Genomic DNA, 22,621 nt, shown 5'->3' with positions numbered 1-22,621 from the left:
CTGTCTTGCCTTTGTCTGTGCGTACCTTTATTTGGAGCGCTGTTCATGTTGTACCCGGTTTGGCCATTGAGGGGCAGTGTGGTCCCACGCGGTCTAATACACTGTTAAGTTGTAGCCACATTAGAGAGTAGAAGGAAAAAGTCACGATCAAGTTACTCTAATAAAAATTTGTTTTTTTTTCAGCGTGGAGCCGTTCTTTTGAGCGATAAAAGTGCCGCGAGTAGCGCGCTAATTAGCATTAGCGAGTCAGAATAGAGTAGATCATTACAATTACTTGCACATCTATAGATTGAAGCAAAATCATTGTCAATTAAATCATTTTGAATCAAAAATCGTTCTTAATCGAAAATTGATCGCAGGCCCAAAAATAGGAATCGAATCGCGTCGTGAGACATTAAAAGATTCCCACCCCTACTTAATACAAAATAAGCTAGTAAGTTTTCTAGGTGTTGTACAACATAAAATTATTTTCAGTAAGGGAAATAAAATAGCATGGCTGCAGGAAAGGAAAGCGACAACCAGTATTTCCCATTAACAGTTCAATAAAGTGAAAATATAACATTTTAACCTTAATAATTACAATGGATTTCAATGATGATGAGGTAAGGTAATATAATAGGAGTATTCTTTTAACCATTTAAAATACCTTAAAATAAAATTACTTTCTTCTATCGTGAGTAGCTTTAACCTCAAATCACAATCAGGAAGAACAAAAAAGTCTGTTAAAATCTCACAAGTAAAATGTTTTTGTTTGTGAAACTATCAGTAAAAATTTCCCCTTTAGGTCACAAAATAAAATACATTTGCCAGAAACAACATAAAAGGTGCAAAAATATATCTAGAAAGCCGCTAGCTTAGCCTCATTCACTTTGTGGTGGTGTCTTCCACACACAATCACAAGAGAACTTTCTAGAACTAGCTTATCAAAAGTTTTTGTCCACCCAAAAAGCCTGGGCAGTAAAAGGCCTCCTTGTGAGTTCTCGAAACGTCTAAAATGACATTTACACGGTTTTACAGTCACGGACAAATACATTTTAGGAGCCAAAGAAATTAACCATGTTTCCATACCGTTTCCCTTGGTTTACAATTTTCAGTTCCAACGGAAGAAATCAGAAGCCAGTGCTCGGTTGTATATGCGATGTTAAGCTAGAGTAAGTATTTCAAAGCACTACTTCCGGTTTCTTTACAAAATACACTTCCAGTTTTCAAAATAAAATAGATACGACTCAAAAGTAAAATACAGTATGTGCAAGTAATGATTGGAAATAAATAAAGATGATTTGTTAACTCCTTTTAGGTAGGTTACACCTATCTAATAGGAAACTAGTACAATATTAGAGTAAAAAAAAAGGTATGCTAAAGCCACTTATAGGGTGACTAAATGACCTCTTTTGAGAGGAAAGACCTCCTGTCCGGGTGGTTTTATAAATACATGAAAATGTCCGGTTTTCATTGGGCAACTATTAGGAGGTGGAAAGCACCACGTTACGGCGACCGGTATACCACAATCTCAAGGCTGAGTCGAGTTTCCTCTTTCTTTTTTGGAAATAAAAATATGGTCACCCTAAGTTACTTGAAACCATTAGTTTCAAGTATTAATTACGCTTTTTGAGCACTAATATGGTGCGGCATGACGGCTGCGTAGGCAGCAGTGGCGGTACAGCATGGCGAGTATAGCGACACTAGCATAGTTAGCTGCGTTGATGTTGCTAGCAGGACTGGTGTAGCGTAGGGTGATCAGATTTTCAAAATTGTGCTGAAAACTCAAATATGCAATAAATTCTCACCAGGAACTATTTATAATAAAAAAATAATTGCTCATCTGTTGACCGGTGGTTGTTATTACTTTAGCTAATGCGAAATGCTATATTGGTTTACAGTTCAACAGTGCTACACACTGCAATGTACTCACCATTATCCATAATTTTTTGCTCAGTTTCGGCAGCTATTGGATGTTGGCTGTGCCGTTAACCTCGCGGCAATCCCACAATATGCCGCCAGAAAAAGGTCACCTTGGTGACCATGGTTTAGCGTTAGCAGCAACGGGGTAGCAGCAGTGTAGCAATGGTGGCATAGCGATTGCAGAATATCTAGCTGCGGTGACGTTGCTAGCAGCAGCGGCAAAATAGCTAGCTGCGGTGGTGTCGCTAACTGAGGTGGTGTAACGTGCGGTGAATTGTATGATGCAATATGGTAATGTTAGCTAGCTGCCACCTACAATTTCGACCCCCCCCATCCACTACCACTTGTAACGAGGTCTCAATGTTGTCTTCGTAGTGTTCACTTGACTCGTCACACTAGCACACGACTACATTGTCATCTCGGTCGCGGCGGCGGTGTGACGATGTTCAGGTCGTGTCATTTGTACAAGCCTGTGTTTGGGCTACTAATGAGCTGGGGGGGGGGGGGCGGGGCGGGGTTGAGTGGGGGAGGGTGGCAGTGGGATACAGCTGGATGGAGGCTGAATAGGGTTGCCATGGTAACTGTTGGCGAACATTTGAATGCACAGCGAGCCGGAGCAAAGCTGGAAGAGGAAGCTACGCTCTATGTGCATGTGTGTGCGTGTTTGTGTCAAAGGGCTAATGTGTGACATGGTAGCGAGTTAATGTCTCGTCTAAGTGCGAGGTCACTACTCGGTAGTCGCCGGACTCCACGGGGGGGCTTTGGCTTACGGTGGTCTGGGATATATGTATTTATTCATGGTGGTGGATGGCTGGAGGTTGACAGGTAGTGGTGGTTGGATGGGTTGGGGGTGGGGGGGTAGATGGGGTCGGGTCCATGACGATGCTTGATTATGAGAGCAGCAGCAACTTGACTCTTACAAGTCCTCCACCAGGAATAAAACATTAGACAGAACAAATTAGGACACACTTGAACACCGCATAGCAAAAGCATGCATCATTGTATGACGGTATATTGAAATGATGAAATCAGATGTTTTTTATGTTGACAATGCGTGGAGATTGTCAAACTTGTCATTCAATGCATACCTAAAAATACTTGAATGTCGCATAGATTTAGTAATGATGCGTAATGTTGGTGTATCAATGCTGTATTTAGCAGAACATTATTATGGTTAACAAAATCTAACAAAGTGACAGAAACTGAAATTGGAATAACATTTTTGTTGACGAAATAAAATAAAAACAAAAATGCTTAAAAAAAGAAAACTCACTAAAAATACTTCTTATGGTTATAAAACTCACTAAAACTAACCATATATAGCAATTAAATGTCCTTTGTTTTCATTTTTGTCAATATCATCCATGAGCTTTCAGGTTATTTATTTTGTTGTTGCTGCCCGTCTGTACGGAAGAAGGAACGTCAAACCAATTGTTCGAGAACTGTATTTTACTACACAAAACTTAGTGACTTTTTTCTTTAATCCTGCGCTTTAGAAGTACTACATATTTAAATAAATAAAACGAATAAAAAGCTAACCTAAAATGAGGCATTAAAAAAAAATCAATAAAAATAAAACTTGCTCTAAAAACCAATTAAAACTAATTGAATAAAAAATAAAAAAAAGTAAATAAAAAGTAACTATAGTAAAATTTTTCAAAACTAACCCTTGTGTGAAAACAATTGGCCTTTGATGCTGCGCAGCAACAGTATCAATACCTGACATTGTGTATCAATACTTTACCTACCCTATATATTGTGATAACGGTCCCCAAAATGTTGACATGTAGCCTATCATACATGTCCAACTTGTCATGAAGTGTTCAACTGCACTATAATGCCGCATAGCCACAATATTGATACCTGAAAATCAATCAATACCTAAAAATGTGTATCAATCATGACTTAACTAATGCCATATGTACCGTATGTTTTAATGTTGACATTACTTGGACATGGTCAAACGTGGTCACAGCAGTACGTTATTTGGTACGTTGGTGTGTTGATACTATGCCAGTACCATACAATAGGACAGTATCAATATCTGAGACTTGCCGAATAGTGAGAAGAATACTGATGGTAACATTTCATTAAAAATGATTATTGATCACACTAAAGCTCCCTCGAACCGCCTTCGCCTGTCACCTTTTCTGGAGCAAGAATTTCTCACTTTCTCATTGTCCCCCCCTCCTTCTTATTAATATTCGGAATTCTTCTGTTCCTCTTTTTAATCTCTCTCTCTCTATTTATACCATCTCTTTATCCCTCATCATCCTTTCACTCCCGCTTCATGTTCACCCCCCTCTTCGTCTTCCTCCTCTGCAGCTGCTCAGTATTCATCCATTACGCCGTTGATAATTCCCTCTTCTTCCACCTCGTCCTTCTCCTCCATCCATCAGATGAATAATCCTTCGCTCCTTCCTCACCTGGCGGTGTCAGAGTGGCATCATTAAAGTGGTCGTTGTTGATGAAAAAAAAAAGTCAAATAAAACGTGTCGGTGCCTGTTGCGGGAGGCCTGCCTCAGATGGCCCAGCCCTGGGCCATCTTCCTGCATTTCCACCCAGGATGCTAACGCTGTTAGCTATGCTGTAACGCAGACTGCGGCACGCATGCTAGTGTCAGCCCCGAGGCTAAGAATTAGCATTTTAGCTTCCTTTTGTGCTTGAAGTTTGTTGGCAATGCCGTTGCTTAAGGCTGGGAAGGATGACATGATTAAGAGAGGAGAGATTTTGTTTTCATTGGAAATCTGTTTGTTACTAGCAAATGCGCTTCGGTTTGGTTTAGTTTGGTTCAAATGTGTTCAATTGAAATCAGTTCTACTTCGTAGAATTCAGTTCTGTTCGCTTTAGTTCCATATGGTTTTGTTCACCTTGGCTCACCTCTTTTTAATTCAGATCAGTTTGCTTCTGTTCAGTTTTTCTCTTCAGTTCAGTACAGTTCAATTCAGTCCTCTTCTGTTTGGGTCAGTTAAGTTGTGTGTATTTCAGTATGGTCCTGTAGTTTGCTTCACTTTGGCTCCTTTCGGTTCATTTGTGGGCAGTTGCAGTTCACTTGACTTTGGTTCACTTCAGTTCTGTTGTGTTCAGTTAAATGTCGTTTTCTTCAGTTTGGTTCACTTCCATTCTCTTCAGTTTAGTATGTTGCATTTTGATTCACTTCCGTACATAGTTTTTTTTACAGTAATTTTTTTTTCACCTTCATTCAGTTTCACTGTGGTTCAGTCCAATTTGGTACAGGTTGATTGGATATTGTTTGGCACAATTTTATTTGTTCCAGTTCTTTTGAGTTCACTTAACCCTGTTTGGTTCTGTTCATTTTGAATCAGTTTAATTTGTTGCAGTTATGTTCTCTTCAGTTCAATTCGGACTAGTTAGGATTATCAATCCAGTTTGTCCACAATGTTTCTGTTGACTTTGGATCAGTGCCATTCATTTTGTTATAGGCCTCTTCAGCTTGCCATGGATGGTTTCACTTCCGTTCACTTTTGTTCAGTTCGATGTGGTTCAATTTATTTCATATTGGTACACTTTGGTTCAGTTTCATACTCTTCAATTCTTGACAGTTAATTTTACATTTTGATTCAATTCATATGTTTCACCCCTTCCAGGAAAAAGGGTCCTGGGGTACGTATTAACCTTCCTCATTCAATCAAACCAGTCCAACTGAGTGGAAGTGAGCCAAGAACAATTACGTCTGTTTTGACACAATATTTCCAGAAGATCTTTGTCTTTGATAAGCTCTAAATGTCTGCATTGTTTATTGTGTTGACGGAAGAGGCTTTGATATGTTGTCTTCTTCCTCTTCTTATTGTCGTTCTTCTTTTCATCTTTGTTGTTCTTCCTCGGTGACTCCCAGGCTTTATGTTCCCCAAACGAGCGTCGGGAAGAAAGGGAATAACATCTGCTTATCTACGCCGCTGCGTGTTACCCCTAAAAAAAAACTGGGTCTGACTATATCCTAGCTTCCGACCAGGGCTTTCCTTTGTTGAAATTTGTCAAAGCACAAGCCTAAAATGGCTATGGGAAATTGGTCCTTGAGACTCTTTTTTTTTTTTTTTTTATCTGTCGTTTTTTATCTGTTTTATAGATACTGTATGTCCAATGAATTCCATGTCAACTGGTTTAGGGCCCTGATTTTTTCTTTCTTTCAACATTGCAGTATTTGTGACAGAGTGTGAAAGGGCTGCTTCAGACAAAAATGGCTGACATCTAGTTCCATTCCGGACATTAGTCCTTGAGACTTTTTTGTCCGTCCTCTTACGGTCTTCTCAATTTCACATCCATCGGTGAAGCTGGTGTCGGGTGCATTTTTTGTTTTAATTGTCTTGGGTGACAATGAAAGAATTTGTCTAAAATGGCTGCTTAGAACCAAAACATCAGACTAGCTGTTGTTCAATTTCGGGCATGGGACTTTGAGACATTTTCATGTATTCCATCTTGACAGACTTACATACCCAAGTTCTTGTCCATCATACGTAAAAAACTGTTTTCTAATTTTGCATAGGCATACCAAGAATATGCCCAAAATTGCTGCTTCAAATCACAAAGACCGACTGGTTGTTCAGGTTTGGGCATGAATCTTTTAGAATCTTAGACTTTTCTGTGCATCCTGTCCACCAAATTCCATGTACACTGATGAAACTGGTGTCAGTGTTTTTAGCTTTACAGTAAGGAAGTAAGGATTAGCAAAAAATGAAATGAACATTCCAACCCAAAATGTCCTGTTCATTTTCTGTCTTGGGTCCTTGAGACTTTTTTGTGTGTCCCGTTATCATTTGTTAATCCCAATTTTTTGCTGTTTGGTGAAACTGGTGTTTGGGCCTATAATTTGTTTTATTTTCCAGGAGACAGTACGTAGAAGACGTCTCAAATGGTTTCTTCAAAGCAAAATGTTCAACTTGCTGTTCAATTATGGGCATCCTTGATATGAGACGTTTACGTGTATCCTGATGTGGTAATCATGTCCACCCAATTTCGCGTCTGTTGGTGAAAATTGTGTTAGGGGATAATTTTCTTGTATTTATCGTCCCTAAAATATTTAAATTTGTTTCTTGTCTTTGTTGTTTATTCTCAGTGACTCGCAGCTTTGTATCCTCCCCAAACGAGTGTCGGCAGAAAGGGAATAACATCTGCTTATCTGCGTCGCTCTATGTTCCCTCGGCAAGCAAGAGAAGAAGCGCAGAGATCGGCAGCGGCGCCAAGGCGGCACAGGCGCGATGAGGGATTAAGGAGCTGCGCATTGGGATTAAGGAGCACGGCGGGATCCCCCAAGGCTTTTCTGGACACGTGGGCCGCACCTTCGGATCGCAGCGCCGGGTCATGACCCAGTTGCCATGCGCATCGCCACGCTGACCTGCTTTCCCGGCCCTTCTTCCCCCTTCCTCTTTGCGCTGCTGTACTTCCTGTTGGCGGCGGCGGTGGTGGTCACATCGTCCTCGTCGTCCTCGTGTCCGGACCACTGCACCTGCTCCAACCAGGCCAGCCGCGTCATCTGCACCCGCCAGAGCCTGGACGACGTGCCGGACAGCATCTCCGTCAACACCAGATACCTCAATCTGCAGGAGAACGCCATACAGGTGAGCAGTGTGCCTCCAGGAACATGGCCAAATCGGAGACATTTATGAGTGATTGTTCCAAATGTCGTGAAACATTTAGTCTCGCCATCTAGCTATGTGTGTGTGGGTGCAGGGGTTTTGATGATCGCAATGCGTCCCCTTGGACAAATTTTGTTGCAAATTTTAATGATTTTTGTGGGCTAAAATGCCTGATTTTGCAGTCAATTTTTCTCAAATTCGCAATAAAAGTTGCATTTTGTTGTTGTTGCTGAAAGACTTTTTCTGCAAATTTTAAGTGGATTTTTACAAGAGGTGTTGGAAGAGCAACAGATATTTTCAAATATTTGCTCCCAAAAACGTACAAATACGTTCTATTTTAAATATTACCAGTGTTCCATAGACTCATTCATACGTTTTTTTTTATGCTAGAGCATACAGAAGGCTTTGATGCATGTCTGAACTGGAAAGAACGGTTGAAGCAATAGTAGTTATTACAAAAGCGACCAGCAGGTGGCAGCAGAGTACAGAGTATTAGATATCAACCAGGGCCATTTTGCAAAAAGCTATTTTCCCCACAGTTTAAAACAGATCTTAGCTATATTCTAATGCTAATTGCTGCAAAACGGAAAACAGTTAGAAATATACTTTTTTTTTCCTGATGAAAGAAGAGATTCTTAATGAGGTAGCATAACTTAACCCATTTTCACATTAAAGTATAACCATTTTTTTGTATCTTACAAACTGAAAAGCTCATCATTGAAGAAGTTCACATAACTTGGAAAAGTGCAAATAATTTCTTAAAATCAAAAGTTCAAATATTCTTATAGGTGCATATGCACATTATAATGAAAATATATCAAAGAAATTGACAATGTTATGAGCCAAAATCTTTGCCTACTACATATCCTCCTCAAAAACATCAGCTTCCACTTGATCTCCCTGAGAAACATACTTTTGTACACTTTCAATTAAGAGAGTATGGTGATATATCTTCAGTTTATAATTCTACACATTTAAAGGCATGTTTAAAGGGCAACTCAACACTTATTTTTTTCCTGATAAACTGGTGTCTACAGATGCTGTCTACATGTCCTGGTAATTATTTTGACATTTTAGTGCAAGTTTGTTGAAAGATTGAAAAAGTGTGTGTTTGGTGCCATCTTAAAGTTAAACACTGAGATAAACACAATTTAGCTGTTTGTTCTCTCATTCCACGAGAAGTTTCAGACTACATCACTTGTGGATCGTGACGTAGTTGCCCCACCACCCACCGGCTCAGTCTCATACACGCCTCCTTAAATGCCTTCTTAGCGAGTTGCTGCTGTCAATCACAGCCAGACCACGCCCAACTCTCTCTCCATTCACAACCCAACGGTCCTCCCGGTAACACCCCATTTGAGCGCCGATTTCAAATCTTAGTGAGGGGTGGAGCAAGAGTCTGACTTTCTGTGGAATTACCCTTTAAAGATTGATTTACGTCAGAAAACTGCCCAACTCTCGGCTTAACATGCATCATTCACAAACAAATGTTATATAACTGCGTACCGTTTCTCACCGTTATTCGTTCAGTGCTCCCGACAGACCCCGACTCCATTTCCTCCATGATTGTGATTTGCCGAGACTGTTGGCGCGTTGCGTTCCGCTATAGACCTTGGAAGATTTAAGTGACCGTTGTGTGTCTCAACTTCCGGTCCTTATATTAAGCGTTAGAAGCAAAATGGATCGCACAGTGTATATTGCGCAGTACTCAAGGATTTGCCAAAAATCACTTTTGCTGGTGTGTAAACTAGCATTGTACAAGAAAACTCCATCACTAAAAAAAAAAAGAATGAAGAAAGGGTACGCATTTTCCCATGAGAAACTCATCGAAAAGGGGCCGCTGTTGCCTAAGGTCAGAAAACTTTTATGAATAGCCACTGTAGTGGTGTGTGCGCGCCTAACCCATAGCAACCTGGGGGTTTCCGCGGCTGGGAGTTTGAAATGAACCCTTCTTTTTTAACACAAGAACTACAGTTACCAATGTTCACCCACACATCTCTACGTCTTATGCCCAGTTCAACCTCTGAAAATATCAAAACAATCGCCACAGTATTTTGGATTATGTTGGCATTCAGCCTTCCTCCTCATAGACACTCACTATAAAAAGCTTAACGTGTTAACTACGAGCGCTTGGCGAGCGGTGACCTTTTAGAGTGGGCATGCTGGAGTGACATATTTTTATTATTAGACATTTAATTATTGTTTTATACCAGTGTGTAGGTATGAAATTAAAGCGGAAATATTCAGGACTGACGCAGGTTGATACACACACTGTGTAATGCAACCAGCGAGTGAAATGACACAATCACATGCCCACAAATTTTCCAAAACGTTGGAATTTACAGTATTCAGAACTGGCCTATGAAGTGGGCTCAACCCGGCAGAGGAAAAAATGACATGGCATGATTCGCAGCGGAGCCACAAGCGATTTCAACCAACAACCAACTGTTTGCTGACCCGTGGACAGCCAGCGAGCCATTTATGTTTCTCGTACGTCCTGGCTTGAAAGTGACGGACGAAATTCTTCCCTGTTTTTCTGATGATTACTTTAGTGGGACAACCACTTCAAATTATATTCTTCTTTTCCTCAAAAGTTTTCCGGGAAAACGGCACTCATTGTTGTGACTCGGCGACGAACTGAACCACTGACTGTTTACCGCAGAACAATTCAAGTAAACCAATTACGCGATAAGATGCTTTACTGCCAGCTATTTTGCTATTCAAAAGGCGCACGTACAGAAATAACCTCTCGGAACTAACACAACTTGATTTTTGAGGAAAACAGGACAAATTACACAGGAATTTAAGACCAAAGCAGTAGAACTAAGGTATTGTATAATAACACTGACAGTTAAATATTTTCAATGATTTTATTGAAGGGTTTGGGCATGCACTGCATTAATAGCTTATTATGAGCGCTCGCCACTGCCAAGGGCCCAAAAAAATGAAATGCACATCTCCAATTTAGGCACACATCAATCTCTTAAAATAGCAATATGATCGGATTGTTTGTTTACGATTGGTCGTAGTTTTCTATAAATGAAGCCACGTACGAGCTCCCCCACAGTCTCTCGTAAGGTACGAAGGCAGCTGCTAACTCTCTGGGCCTAATTCATAGCAAGGACATAGAGGACCTTATTGAAGTATTAAAGTCTGTTTTCAATGATGATGATGGCAACGTGTGATGTACATGTGTCATAATCCCACTTTGTACTGACTTGCAGCATCGATCAAACACAGATTCCCTCGTAGGAGGCGGCGTCAAGTTAATCCAAGGGAAAATGCTTAGAACAGCCTTGGGTTTCGGGCCCCAACACGAAATCCTCAGAGGTGAAATGCCTACTGCAGATGTGTGTGCTGCTCTTTCCTGATAATAAAATGTGGTCTTTAATCCCGCCGAATCGCTCCAATCCACTTCTGTTTTAGTTCTGTGTCGCAGGGAAACAAATCAAATGAAAAGTAAGGCTGCTTTTATAAAGTTTGAAACGCAGGAAGAGCATCCCAGTACGACACAGTGGCTTTTATTTTTTGGATGCACCGTTGTTACAGTCGCTGTGAACAACACCGGAAGTTGATATACAGGATATAACGATTAGCTTTTGTGAAAAAGGTCTATGTACTTCCGCGAGTAACATTAAATAAATAAAGTTATATTATTCATTAATTTCATTGACATTTTAAGGACTATTTTTGGCTCTCGTGGTATTACGGGACAAAGTGCGTCCCTTGACCAAGTTTACGTAAGTACAGGATGATTCGGGGAACGGTGGGCAACCGTACATATGGGTTTCAGATACTTTTTCTTAGCGTGAGAAATTAAAGTAAAGCGTGACAGCCCTGCATAAAGTCAAGTGTTTCTTGAAACCATAACGTTGGCCCAGTATGATTGATGAATGCACAATTGAGTGGAACTTCGCTTTTCGTTTGCTCTTATTTTTATATGATTGGATTGTAATCTTTTTATTTTTGTTTTATCTGCATCAGTATTTGTACAAAAAATGTGTGACTCAGACAGACAGCTGCATGTTTGTTTGCTGAACATATAAACAAGTAGCAGAAAAATTACAATAATACATTTAAAAGAAGAAAAACCTTATACAGTCATCATTAGTCATGGTTTACATGTTCAAAAGGGAGTAGGAAGAAGTTGAACACTTAACTAGTCCTATGCCTTATTCTTTGTATGTTTTGACTTGCATTATTAATACAATAATAGGTAATAAATAAGAAGTATTAACTTGCTCTTGTATACAACTGCACTTTGACATGTCCATACATTTGCTAGCAGCATATGCACATGAAATTCATAGGCATACGCATACACCATCCATAATAATGTATTTATGAATCATATCATCATGCTCACCTATACAATTTTCACTACACTCATACTGATACATCTTAAAAAAAAAATAAAAATACAAGGTTTCTGTAATTTTACCAGCTCATGTCTGATTTAAGTAAAAACATTTTTTTACTTTGCTTGTTAACATTTTTTTCATTATTATTTTTTTAACTCAGCAAGTGGCTCACATCTTTTCAGGTCAGTTTCAAAATGATTCCACAAATGAACACCTTATACAGAAACACACCTTTGCTTAATATTCTTTCTGGTTTAGATTTGGCGGGGGGGGGGGGGGGGGGGGGGGGGGGTAGAGACTTGTACCCCTAATGTCATAAGGACTCTCTCTAATAACGTTCATTTGAAGAATTTTGTAAATTGTGTATAAAATCCATCCATCCATCCATTTTCTTAACCGCTTGTCCTCACAAGGGTCGCGTGGGTTGCTGGAGCCTATCCCAGCTGGCTTCGGGCAGTAGGCGGGGTACGCCCTGAACTGGTTGCCAGTCAATTGCAGGGCACTTTTATTAACAACCCAAAGCAATAACACATCCTTGTGCTGTGCAACACTCATGCAACATTGTCAAAAGTCAGACCTTTAAAATAAAAGCATGTAGTTTCGCCACACTTTCTTAGTGGCTTATTTAACAGTCACATTCAAGCACAAAATGGTTTAAGTGTGACCATTAAAAAAATCTCATTCAATCAGATGTTGCCTTCAGGGAACTTCAGAAATAATAGGGTTCCTAACACACAGTGGTTGCTCCAAATGTAAAATGTGAATACCGCATTAAGTTGGGTGTTGCCTTCAGTCTGGAATCAAAGGATTAACAAAGTATGGTTGACCTTATACTGATTCATGTTACACATGTCCAGATGATTGGTCTATGCGTTTGTTTGTCTATCTGTATCCGTCTATTTATCTCATCTGGTCAGGTGTTACCTTCAGGGGCAGTCCGAAATCATCCGTTTTCTCACCCAGCTGAGAGATTGTTCCAAATTTCTTGGCAGCCCGCTGTCACGTAAATGCGCCACACTCTGCGTTTATAAAATATTCTCTTATTTCTCGGGCAGCTTAAATATCTTTCATCCATTATTCCAGCTTTACTTTTCTGTCTGTTCTCTCGTCTCAAGTGCAGTTTGAAAAAGTCAACATTGACAAGTTAATCCTAAAATCCCAAACGGGCTCAATGACGTGTAAAAGACATTTTTTTTATTCCGTGTGTTTTGTTTATGGTCACGCGCATAAAAACGTTCCCCCGGGAGAAATATACGTGCCACTTATTGACTGTTGGCGATAAACAACAATGTCAGACATGTTCCAATTAAGAGTTTATATATTACATATCGACTCACAAACGCCTCACTTTTGCTTGCTTGCTTGATTGCAAACCTTGCAGATTATTTCAATTAAAAACCAGCTCGGGGTTTACGAGGGAAGTAATTACAAACATGTTGACAGGGAGAAAAAAAGGTTGTGATTCATGACAAGAGCTAGACCAGAGGTGGGCAATCTGGGTCCTCGAGGGCCGGAGTCCTACGGGTTTTGGAGGATTCTTCCAACTTCCAACACGAGCTGATTCCAATCAACAGCGTCGTTAGCAGGCTTATGCGGAGCTTGCCCGTGAGCTGATCACATATCAGCTGTGTTGGAGAAGGGCAACATGCAAAACCTGCTGGACTCCGGCCCTCGATGCCCACCTCTGAGCTTGACGCTTTATATTGTAGTACCACCGTATTCCTCGGGAGGCAGTGAAGGATTATTTGATTACTATATTAAGTGTAATCTTTGCGTGTTCAAAAATAATTGAAAAATGAGATCTGATGAAGAAGCCTTCTTTATAAAGAATTTATTTTAAGAGCTCTTAAAGACACTTGAGTAAATGCTTACATTCCAAAGGTGATGTTAAGCCTCGAGTGTGTCAATATGAAAACACACAGTCGTTTTATAGATGAAAAAGCATACTCCTCCTCTAAGGCTGGACAAAGGGTTAGTAATTATAATAGACAGACAAGTGATTTACTGACATGTTTACTCCATTTCCCCGTCCAAAGCCGGAAATATATGATTAGACAGATAATGTCATGCGACCTAGACTCCCTCAGACCCACAGTGTTATCTCCATGAGAACTTGACTCCCATGTACATTCCTATCTCACCAGCTGGAAGGGAGTGAAAAGTGTTATTCATTACAATACAGTTAATATGTCCAATATATTTCACACAAACATTATCACAGTTATATGGCATCTATATACTATAAGTAAATTCATAAACAGTAAAAATATGAATAGAAAATGTTAAATGTCTTCAGCAGCAGTGAGCACTGGCCTTCTAACTTGTTCACCAAAATGTGTTTGCAGCTAATGTTAATGAGACTTTTGTGTACATCCCGTGATGACAGAAATGTCCAGCCAATTTTGTGACATTCGGTAAGAAAAAGTGTTGGGGGTTCTGTTTAAAAAAAATCTCGGCAGACTTCTGAGCTAATTCTCATATCTGTCACGTGAGGTATAGGGTGGTGATCCAAACACAAACAAGGCACGGAAGTTGGAAAACACAGTCATTATATACAAAAACACAAAGTAACAACAGAAAGCAGGGCTGGATTCAGATGGCCTTCCAAGAAAACACTTGATGGAAAAACCTTCACTAAGAACCTTGAGTGGGCTGGGTGGAGAGAAACCTTGACGTGCTGAGAGACAACCTCGACATACTGACAAAGGTGTCACTGAGCAACTCTCGCTCGGCCTATGCTCAATTCTATATGACAGACTAAAGGCCAATATGGCAAAATAAGAGTCACAGAACACAGAACCTAAATACAGGACCTAAGAGTGAAAATTACAGGACCATAGCAACTGCATAGCAACTGACAACATCTTCATCTCAAGGGACAAATATAGGACCATAAAAAACACTCAATCAGCCCATGACCCAAAACATCGTCACATATGGCCCATGACCCAAAACATCGTCACATATGACCCAACCCAAAACACAGTCACAACAAAATCCATCCATTTCTGGTGTTGGGGGCTTTTTTTCTTCTTCTTCTAACTTTCAAGTTGGAAGCTATTGAGGGAATTTGCCAAAAGTGTCTGCTTTAAACCAAAATGACGGACTTCCACTTCAATTTTGGGCACTGGCTAGTCAGATTTTTTGTCTTCCCATATTTGTGTTGATTGGTCAAACTGATGTAAACGGATCTTTTTTTTTTAGTTTTCCAAAGAGCACTTCTGAAAGATTCCGCCCAAATGAACTGGTTCATGACAAACGTAAACGCATGCACTGGATGAAAGCTGTCATTTACTGTGAATCTTTTTGCTTCGCACTAACTTCTTGTTTCTTTTTACAACCATCACCAGAAAAAGCACAACAAAAAGATGAAAAAACACACAGTTACTCCTTTGCTGTTAGCCAAAATGAAATCTAATGAGCTTGGTTGTAGCTACTGTTTAAACTTCAGGGCAACTGTCAAATCAAAAATACAGCCAAACTCCACATGGTGCAAATTTTGAGAGGGGTTCTGACATGCACATCCCTTTTTCTTACATCTATAAAACTTCTTCTGGGACTTGAACAAGCTGCCGCATACAAGACACTAAAAACACAATATTAGTTTTCCTTTGGAGCAGATACATTCCGATTCGCTCGCTCGTATCCCGGAGCTTCTCTTGAAATGATTAAAAAATCTAAAAATGTTTTAACACCTGAAGGCATCCTAGATTCTCCGGCTTATTTTTTTCTTTGCTCGGCTGAGGACCCTCGCGGTGAAGCCTTGACAGCTCCCACCTCCTCGCTAACACACCCCACCAACCCTCCAACAAGCCCCCAACGCCTCCCTCCCACTTCCTGCTCTACATTTGGAGGCGGAGGTGGCTCAATTCCAGGAGTGTGTGTGTGTGAGTGTGAGCAAGATTAGACAACACACACACATACACACAGAAACCCCCAAAGTGGAACACAATCCGTTCTATAACGCCGGTTTATGGAAAATCCTTGAAATGATCATCCAACTTTGATGCAATGATATGCCTACATTAACTCATTTGCTCCCAAAACCTTATAAATACGTTCTATTTTAAATATTACCATGCTCCCGAAGACATATTTATACGTTTTTTTTTTTTTTTTTTTTTTAATGCAAGAGCATACAGAAGGCTTTGATGTAGCCTCTGAACTGAAGAGAATGCTTGAAGCATTAACTAGGGCAGGTTTAAGAAACCTCCTTTCCCCTCTGTTTTAATCAGATTTGTAAATAATAATATTCAGATAGAACAGATAGAAATATACTTTTTATTCCTGATGAAAGAAGAGACTCTAATCTCTCTTTTGGTAGATTCCATGTTTTTATAGCAATAGAACACAATATTCTGTGGGTCTTGCAAAATCAATCAAAATCCAGTAAAACAGCCGGGAGCCAAGGGGGTTGCTTCAGTGAAAATGGCTGTGTCAAAGTGGCATAGGCAAACAAAAAAAACTTTAGTTATCAAGTGACTTTTGGGGAGTCATGTCCGTCAATCCTAAATTACAAAACAATCCCGCAGGATGCATATCTTGAACAAACTGGTAGATTCTCTATCATGCTGAGGCCCCCAATGCATCAGCATCAGCTACAAGTACAAAGGACCTTTGCACTGCCAAGTTCTTGGGCCTGAAATTCCATAGTAATAAGCAAAACTCACTTGTCACCCCGCAGGTCATCAAGTCGGACACCTTCAAGCACCTGCGGCACCTGGAGATCCTCCAGCTCTCCAAGAACCAGATTCGTCAGATCGAAGTGGGCGCGTTCAATGGCCTCCCCAACCTCAACACGCTGGAGCTGTTCGACAACCGCCTCACGCTGGTGCCATCGCACGCCTTTGAGTACCTCAGCAAGCTACGAGAGCTGTGGCTGCGCAACAACCCCATCGAGACGCTGCCAGGCTACGCCTTCCACCGCGTGCCCTCGCTGCGTCGTCTTGACCTGGGCGAACTCAAGAAACTGGACTTCATCTCGGACGCCGCCTTCGTGGGCCTGGTCAACCTGCGTTACCTAAACTTGGGAATGTGCGGGCTCAGGGACATCCCCAAGTTGACAGCCCTCGTGCGACTGGAGGAGCTGGAACTGTCGGGGAACCGGTTGGAGATCATCCGGCCCGGCTCCTTCCAAGGTTTGGTTTCACTCCGGAAGCTGTGGCTCATGCACTCTCAAGTGTCGGTCATCGAACGCAACGCCTTTGACGATTTGAAAAACCTGGAGGAGCTCAACCTGTCCCACAATTCGTTACACTCGCTACCGCATGATCTCTTCACACCGCTGCACCAGCTGGAGCGGGTGCACCTGAACCACAATCCGTGGGTGTGTAACTGCGACGTGCTTTGGCTTAGCTGGTGGCTGAAAGAGACGGTCCCCAGCAACACCACCTGCTGCGCCCGCTGCCATGCGCCCCCCTTCCTCAAGGGAAAATACATCGGCGAGTTGGACCAGAGCCACTTCACCTGCTACGCGCCCGTCATTGTGGAGCCACCCACCGACCTCAACGTTACCGAGGGCATGGCAGCCGAGCTCAAGTGCCGCACCAGCACCTCCACCACCTCCGTAAACTGGATCACGCCCAACGGTACTCTGATGACACACGGCTCGTACCGGGTGCGGATTTCGGTGCTGCACGACGGCACGCTTAACTTCACCAATGTCACCCTGCGAGATACGGGCCAGTACACCTGCATGGTGACCAATGCGGCCGGGAACACCACAGCCACCGCCGTCCTCAACGTCACTGCAGCCGACGTCAGCGTCAACTACACGTACTTCACCACGGTCACCGTGGAAACTGTGGAGACGCCAGGAGAAGAAGAGTCTGCTCTGGTGGCTATCAACCAGACCTTCATCCGTGTCCTACCAGGACCGACCCCCTCGGGGCATCTGTGGCCAGACGGCGTCCCAACTACGGCCTCCTCGCTGTCCATCGACTGGTCCTCATCGTCCTCGCCCCGTGCCACCCGACCCACCTTCACTGTGCCCATCACCGAGCCGGGCTTCTCTGGCCTGGATGACGTGATGAAGACCACCAAGATCATCATCGGCTGCTTCGTGGCCATCACCTTCATGGCGGCAGTGATGTTGGTGGTCTTCTACAAGCTGAGGAAGCAGCACCAGCTCCACAAGCACCACGGCCCCGCCCGGGCCATAGAGATCATCAACGTGGAGGACGAGCTGGGCGGCCGGGGCGGCGGCGGAGGCGGCATCTCAGGGGGCTGCGCCTTGACGCAAAGCAGCGGAATTGGAGGCGGCCAGAGCCTGAGGCGGCACCACTCAGACGTGGTCGCCCTGCCGCACCTGACTCGTTCGGAGCACCTCAACTACTACAAGACCCACCATTTCGGCAACAACATGGTGGGACTGGGTGTCAACAACAACAATAACCCGCTGCCTTGCTCCCAGAACATGACCATGTCCTGCTCCCAGGTGCCCAGCTCCATGGGCGGCGGCGGCCTGGGGACCTGCGGCACCCTGCCCACCCCAGTCCCACTGCCTCAGATGAGCCTGCACAGTTCCCTCAAGGGCCTCATGGCCAAGGGGCAGAATGAGCCTCTGCTTTTTAAAAGCAGCTCCAAGGAGAACGTACAAGAGACTCAAATCTGAGGGGACCTGCGACATCCCCCTGTAGCCCCATGTCGTCGCGAAAGGTGGAGGGCGTCATCTCTGGACGTCCGCCCCCACTCCGCCTCATCGAGCACATGCTCCCACCCACATTCAGGTGACAAGCAGCTCTACTTTTTGCCAAAGTCCAAAGTCAAGCCAATTGAAAGGACGCCGCAGCTTTTGTGGATTATTTCTACGGACCGGCCGGGTGGTCGGAATAGTGGGATGCGTTTCCACGTGGCTTCATGGACAAACCAGAGCTATAAAAAAAAAGAGAAAAAAAGAATATAAAGTACTTGATATTATTATATATAAACGGTAAATATATTTTCACTGGAAGATATAAATTATAAAGAATCTTTAACGAGCTGCCGACGTAGAAAGTGTGAAGAGTATATTTAAACAATCTAAGAAAAAAAAATCATTGTCCTTTTTGTCCGCCTTTCAAGATGGCGGCTGGATGAATCTATTTTCTTTTTCTATCCAGGCCCGTTTTTGGGGGGGCAGTGCTCACACCAACAGGGTCAGCCGCGGCGTGCTGTGTAGCATCAACAACAATAATAATAATGATAACAATAATAAGCATTATAAGCTCACAGTGTACATAATCCCAAAAGGCTGCTCGCTAATCACCATCTTTGGATTCACATGTTAGCGTTAGCATTAGCATTGTTATTATCACGTCGTTGGCTCTTTTTTTTTGTACACTTGAGGGTCTTTTTTAATGGACAAAAACAGCAGCGGAAGCAAAATGTCAGGATTGGAAGATTTTGGAAGGATTATTTCACTCACAGATGGCGGTTTTCCGAAGGTAAGCGCAACTTGTCGGTGGGACAAAAAAAACAACTAAAAACAGACTTTTTTTTATTTCTAAAAAAATAAATAAATAAAAAGACAAATCAATGAAAAAATATAGAAATGTCTAGCTATCTTTTAAAAGAAAAAGAAAAAAGAAATATTACGATGATGATGTGTTTTTTTTTCCCATTTTGATTTTCTTGTTTTTTTTCTTTTTTTCTTTTAAAAAAAGTGTTCTTTCTTCTTGTACTCTTCTTGTTCTTCTAATTAGATTATTCCACGGGTTCTAATTATGCCGACAATTGTTCTGTTATAGCCCAGGTCATTTTGGAAATAAAAAAAAACTGGCATACAAAATGGCGGCAGTTGGATTCAAGTGGATGTTTTCTTCTTGATGGCTTTTTAAAATATGTGGTGTACCGTATCAATAGTATTCACATGACATCATGTGACCCACAGTGTGTAACATTTACGGGTGTAGAGAATGTCGAATGTGAACAAAGAAAGTGTGAGTGTTGTGAGAAGGGATTGCAAGTAGAAATCGAAAAGATTTCTAACCAAACAAAGTCTACCATAGTGTGTTCTAACCATTTTGTTTAAGGTAAGTATTATTGTAAGATTGTTAAAATGCATTTTACCGTAATGTGTGATATATGTGACTGCTCTGGCTAAAAATTGATCGAGTGATCAAAAGTTTTATTTTGATACCCTCTTTAAGGTCTCTATATTCCTTTCCCAGCAGATCATAAGTTTAAATTGTAGTCAAAGTGTATGAAAATAAGTGATGAGCAGAGGTGGGCATTCCATCAATATTGACGGAAGGTCCTTCAATCTGTCAATAACAGACGGCCATTTTGTTGACAATTGAGGAGAAAGTTCGAAAATTGACCAACTAAGCATTGACGGAAGGTTTTTTTTTCATCCGTCAATGTAATCGTCAACCTGTCAATAAATTTGCCATTCTGGTGACGGATTGATGGAACATTGATGGATACCCACTTTGAATGACGGAAACATTGACGGCCGCTAATTTTTTTTAAAACAATATATTTATTGTTTTTTAACGCAACACAAAACACAAAACAATGCAAAAGCCATTTCCCAACCCTCCCCAAACACACTCTCTTATACACTAAACCTCATCGTAAACATAAAATGAACAAAGAGATAGCTTATACGTATACATCAATATAAACATAAACAATGGACAAGTTCTATTTTCCTTCAAGTGTTACATTAGGTACCTTATAGAATGTACCGATATACATATATACACATGCATACATACACATTAAATAAAATAAAATAAAAAAATATATATATACAGTATATACTGTATATATATATATATTTATTTATTTATTTTTTTTACATTATATACTTACATACCGGTACATACATATACATCCATACATACAAGCTTACATACATACATTATATCTGTCAATTGTCACTAAAATGTGAGTAATGCCTGCATATCGTTTAAAAGATAACCAATATCAGCATTTTCAATAAATTGCATAAATGGTTTCCAAATCGTATCATATTCATCCAGTTTTTTCTTAAAGAAAATAAGAGATTCTCCCGACTGCCATGCATTGCCCCATTGATGGGATCCATACTCCAATGGTAAGCGATTCAGATTTTTTCCAGTTAAGGGCTATATTTCTTTTGGCTTGTAATGCAAAATCTATAAATTTACGAGCAGGGTACCTCGGTACAAATTTTTTAGGGTATATATGCATTAGCACCCTTTTAGCATCCAAAGGGATTTTTGTAGCCAAAATTAAACTAACTATATTGATTACATCCTCCCAGAATGTCTTTATTTTATCACATTGCCAAATACAGTGCACAAATGTTCCCTTAGCTTCCCTACATTTAAAGCAAGTATCAGGTATAATATTATTGTATCTATTAAGCTTCGCTGGAGTTATACATGTCAACTGCATTAGCCAGTTCTACTGAAGTAGCTTTGAACAAGCCTTCTCACTGACAGTCTCTGGGCGTTTTTACAATGACGGCCGCTCATTTTGCTGAGCAATCGACAAATGACGGCTTGACGTTTTTGGCTTGAAATATTGACGGATTGACGATGACAGAAGGGTGTCCGGACTGTTGACGATTGCCAAATGACGGAGATTCAAAATTCATTGATGCGCCCACCTCTAAAGCTAACTTGGCCTCAAAATAAGCAGATTTTTTGCCTCTCATTCACAAACGATTTACATGAATACACATATAGCAACCAATAAAAGCCGAAAATACAGAAGACGCAAGAATAGGAGGAGCTGGGATGGAGAACATCCTACCTCAGAACAAAAGTCAACGTCGCAATGGAGTCCGGACACAGACAAATGTTTTGTAATCCAATCAATTCCATTAATCAAACAACGTTTTGACGTGTACCGCTCCAACGATTGTTGATCTAAACCTTCAGCATACGTCTTCTTTACACAAGTAACTTTAAAGGCACTTCAGGTCAAAATGTTCACTTTCTGCCATGAGTCCTTGAGACTTTTTTCATACATCTTGTCTTGATGATGGGCTATTTTCTATTTCAATTTCTACATGGACACTCTAAAATAATTGATCAATAGGGCTGCTTCAAGCCGAAATGTCTGACTTCCTTTTCAATTTCTGGCCTGGGTTCTTGAGAAATGTTCCTGTGTCCTGTTATGACAGACAGGTCCACCAAATTTCAAGTAAGTCAGGGGCTGAATTTTCAAAAACATCCACCCAATTTTTTTATGGGAAATCTTTTTTGATATTATCATGGAGGCAAAGGCCTGAACACCAGTGCCTTGTCACCATGACGACATGCAACAAACTCTGCTACATCGACCTCAAGTGCCCCCCATCCTCTCCAGAATCCACCGCCGCCACCACCATCATCATCATCATCATCAGGTCTCCTTGGCAACTGTGGCTGCTGCGACAGTCTCCCTTCGCTCCATAAACTCTGCTAAAGACTCGTAAGCCCGCCCAGCTGGCTGTTGATTGGCTGAACTCACTGCTTGTTGGTAGCTTTGCCGCGACGGCCATTTTTTAGTGCCGTGTTGTGCAACGGCGCACACTCATGCTCCATTAACTATTATCATATTGCCACAACTTATTTGCATATTCTTGCATTTGTTTGTCTGCAAGAGATGTTTATGTTTACCCAAAATGTATCAGGATGGTGTGTGTATGTGTGTAATTTAATTTCAACTCAAACTTAGCGATAAAAAAAAGAAATCAGTATTGTTTGTATTTTTTTTTAAAGCCGCTCAATGCAGAAAATTGAATTTTGAATCGCTAGTGCCACGTGTGGCTGAAGAATGCAACTGCAGACGACCGTCTCACGTACGCAG

At 41.4% G+C, this 22,621-nt stretch overlaps 1 protein-coding gene across 2 annotated transcripts in view; it reads left to right on the top strand.

Moving 5' to 3' along the window:
• lrrc4ba (leucine rich repeat containing 4Ba) overlaps positions 1–19,619 on the top strand; it is a 33,419-nt gene extending 13,800 nt beyond the window's left edge. Inside the window, exons 2-3 of one of the 2 annotated variants that reach the window (XM_077559175.1) lie at positions 7,068–7,478; positions 16,542–19,619. In XM_077559175.1, the coding sequence (XP_077415301.1) occupies positions 7,236–7,478; positions 16,542–18,470 (2,172 nt within the window). In that variant the 5' untranslated portion in view covers positions 7,068–7,235 and the 3' untranslated portion in view covers positions 18,471–19,619. Of the gene's footprint in view, positions 1–6,976; positions 7,479–16,541 lie in introns of both variants that reach the window. The other variant, XM_077559174.1, reaches the window with a different exon arrangement.
• The last annotated feature ends 3,002 nt before the right edge of the window (positions 19,620–22,621 follow it).

The sequence above is a fragment of the Vanacampus margaritifer genome, chromosome 2 (assembly GCF_051991255.1).
Source record: "Vanacampus margaritifer isolate UIUO_Vmar chromosome 2, RoL_Vmar_1.0, whole genome shotgun sequence".
In the NCBI taxonomy this organism is placed as follows: domain Eukaryota; kingdom Metazoa; phylum Chordata; class Actinopteri; order Syngnathiformes; family Syngnathidae; genus Vanacampus; species Vanacampus margaritifer.
Note: the sequence above shows the minus strand (reverse complement) of the source record. Positions and strands in the feature narration are given on the sequence as shown.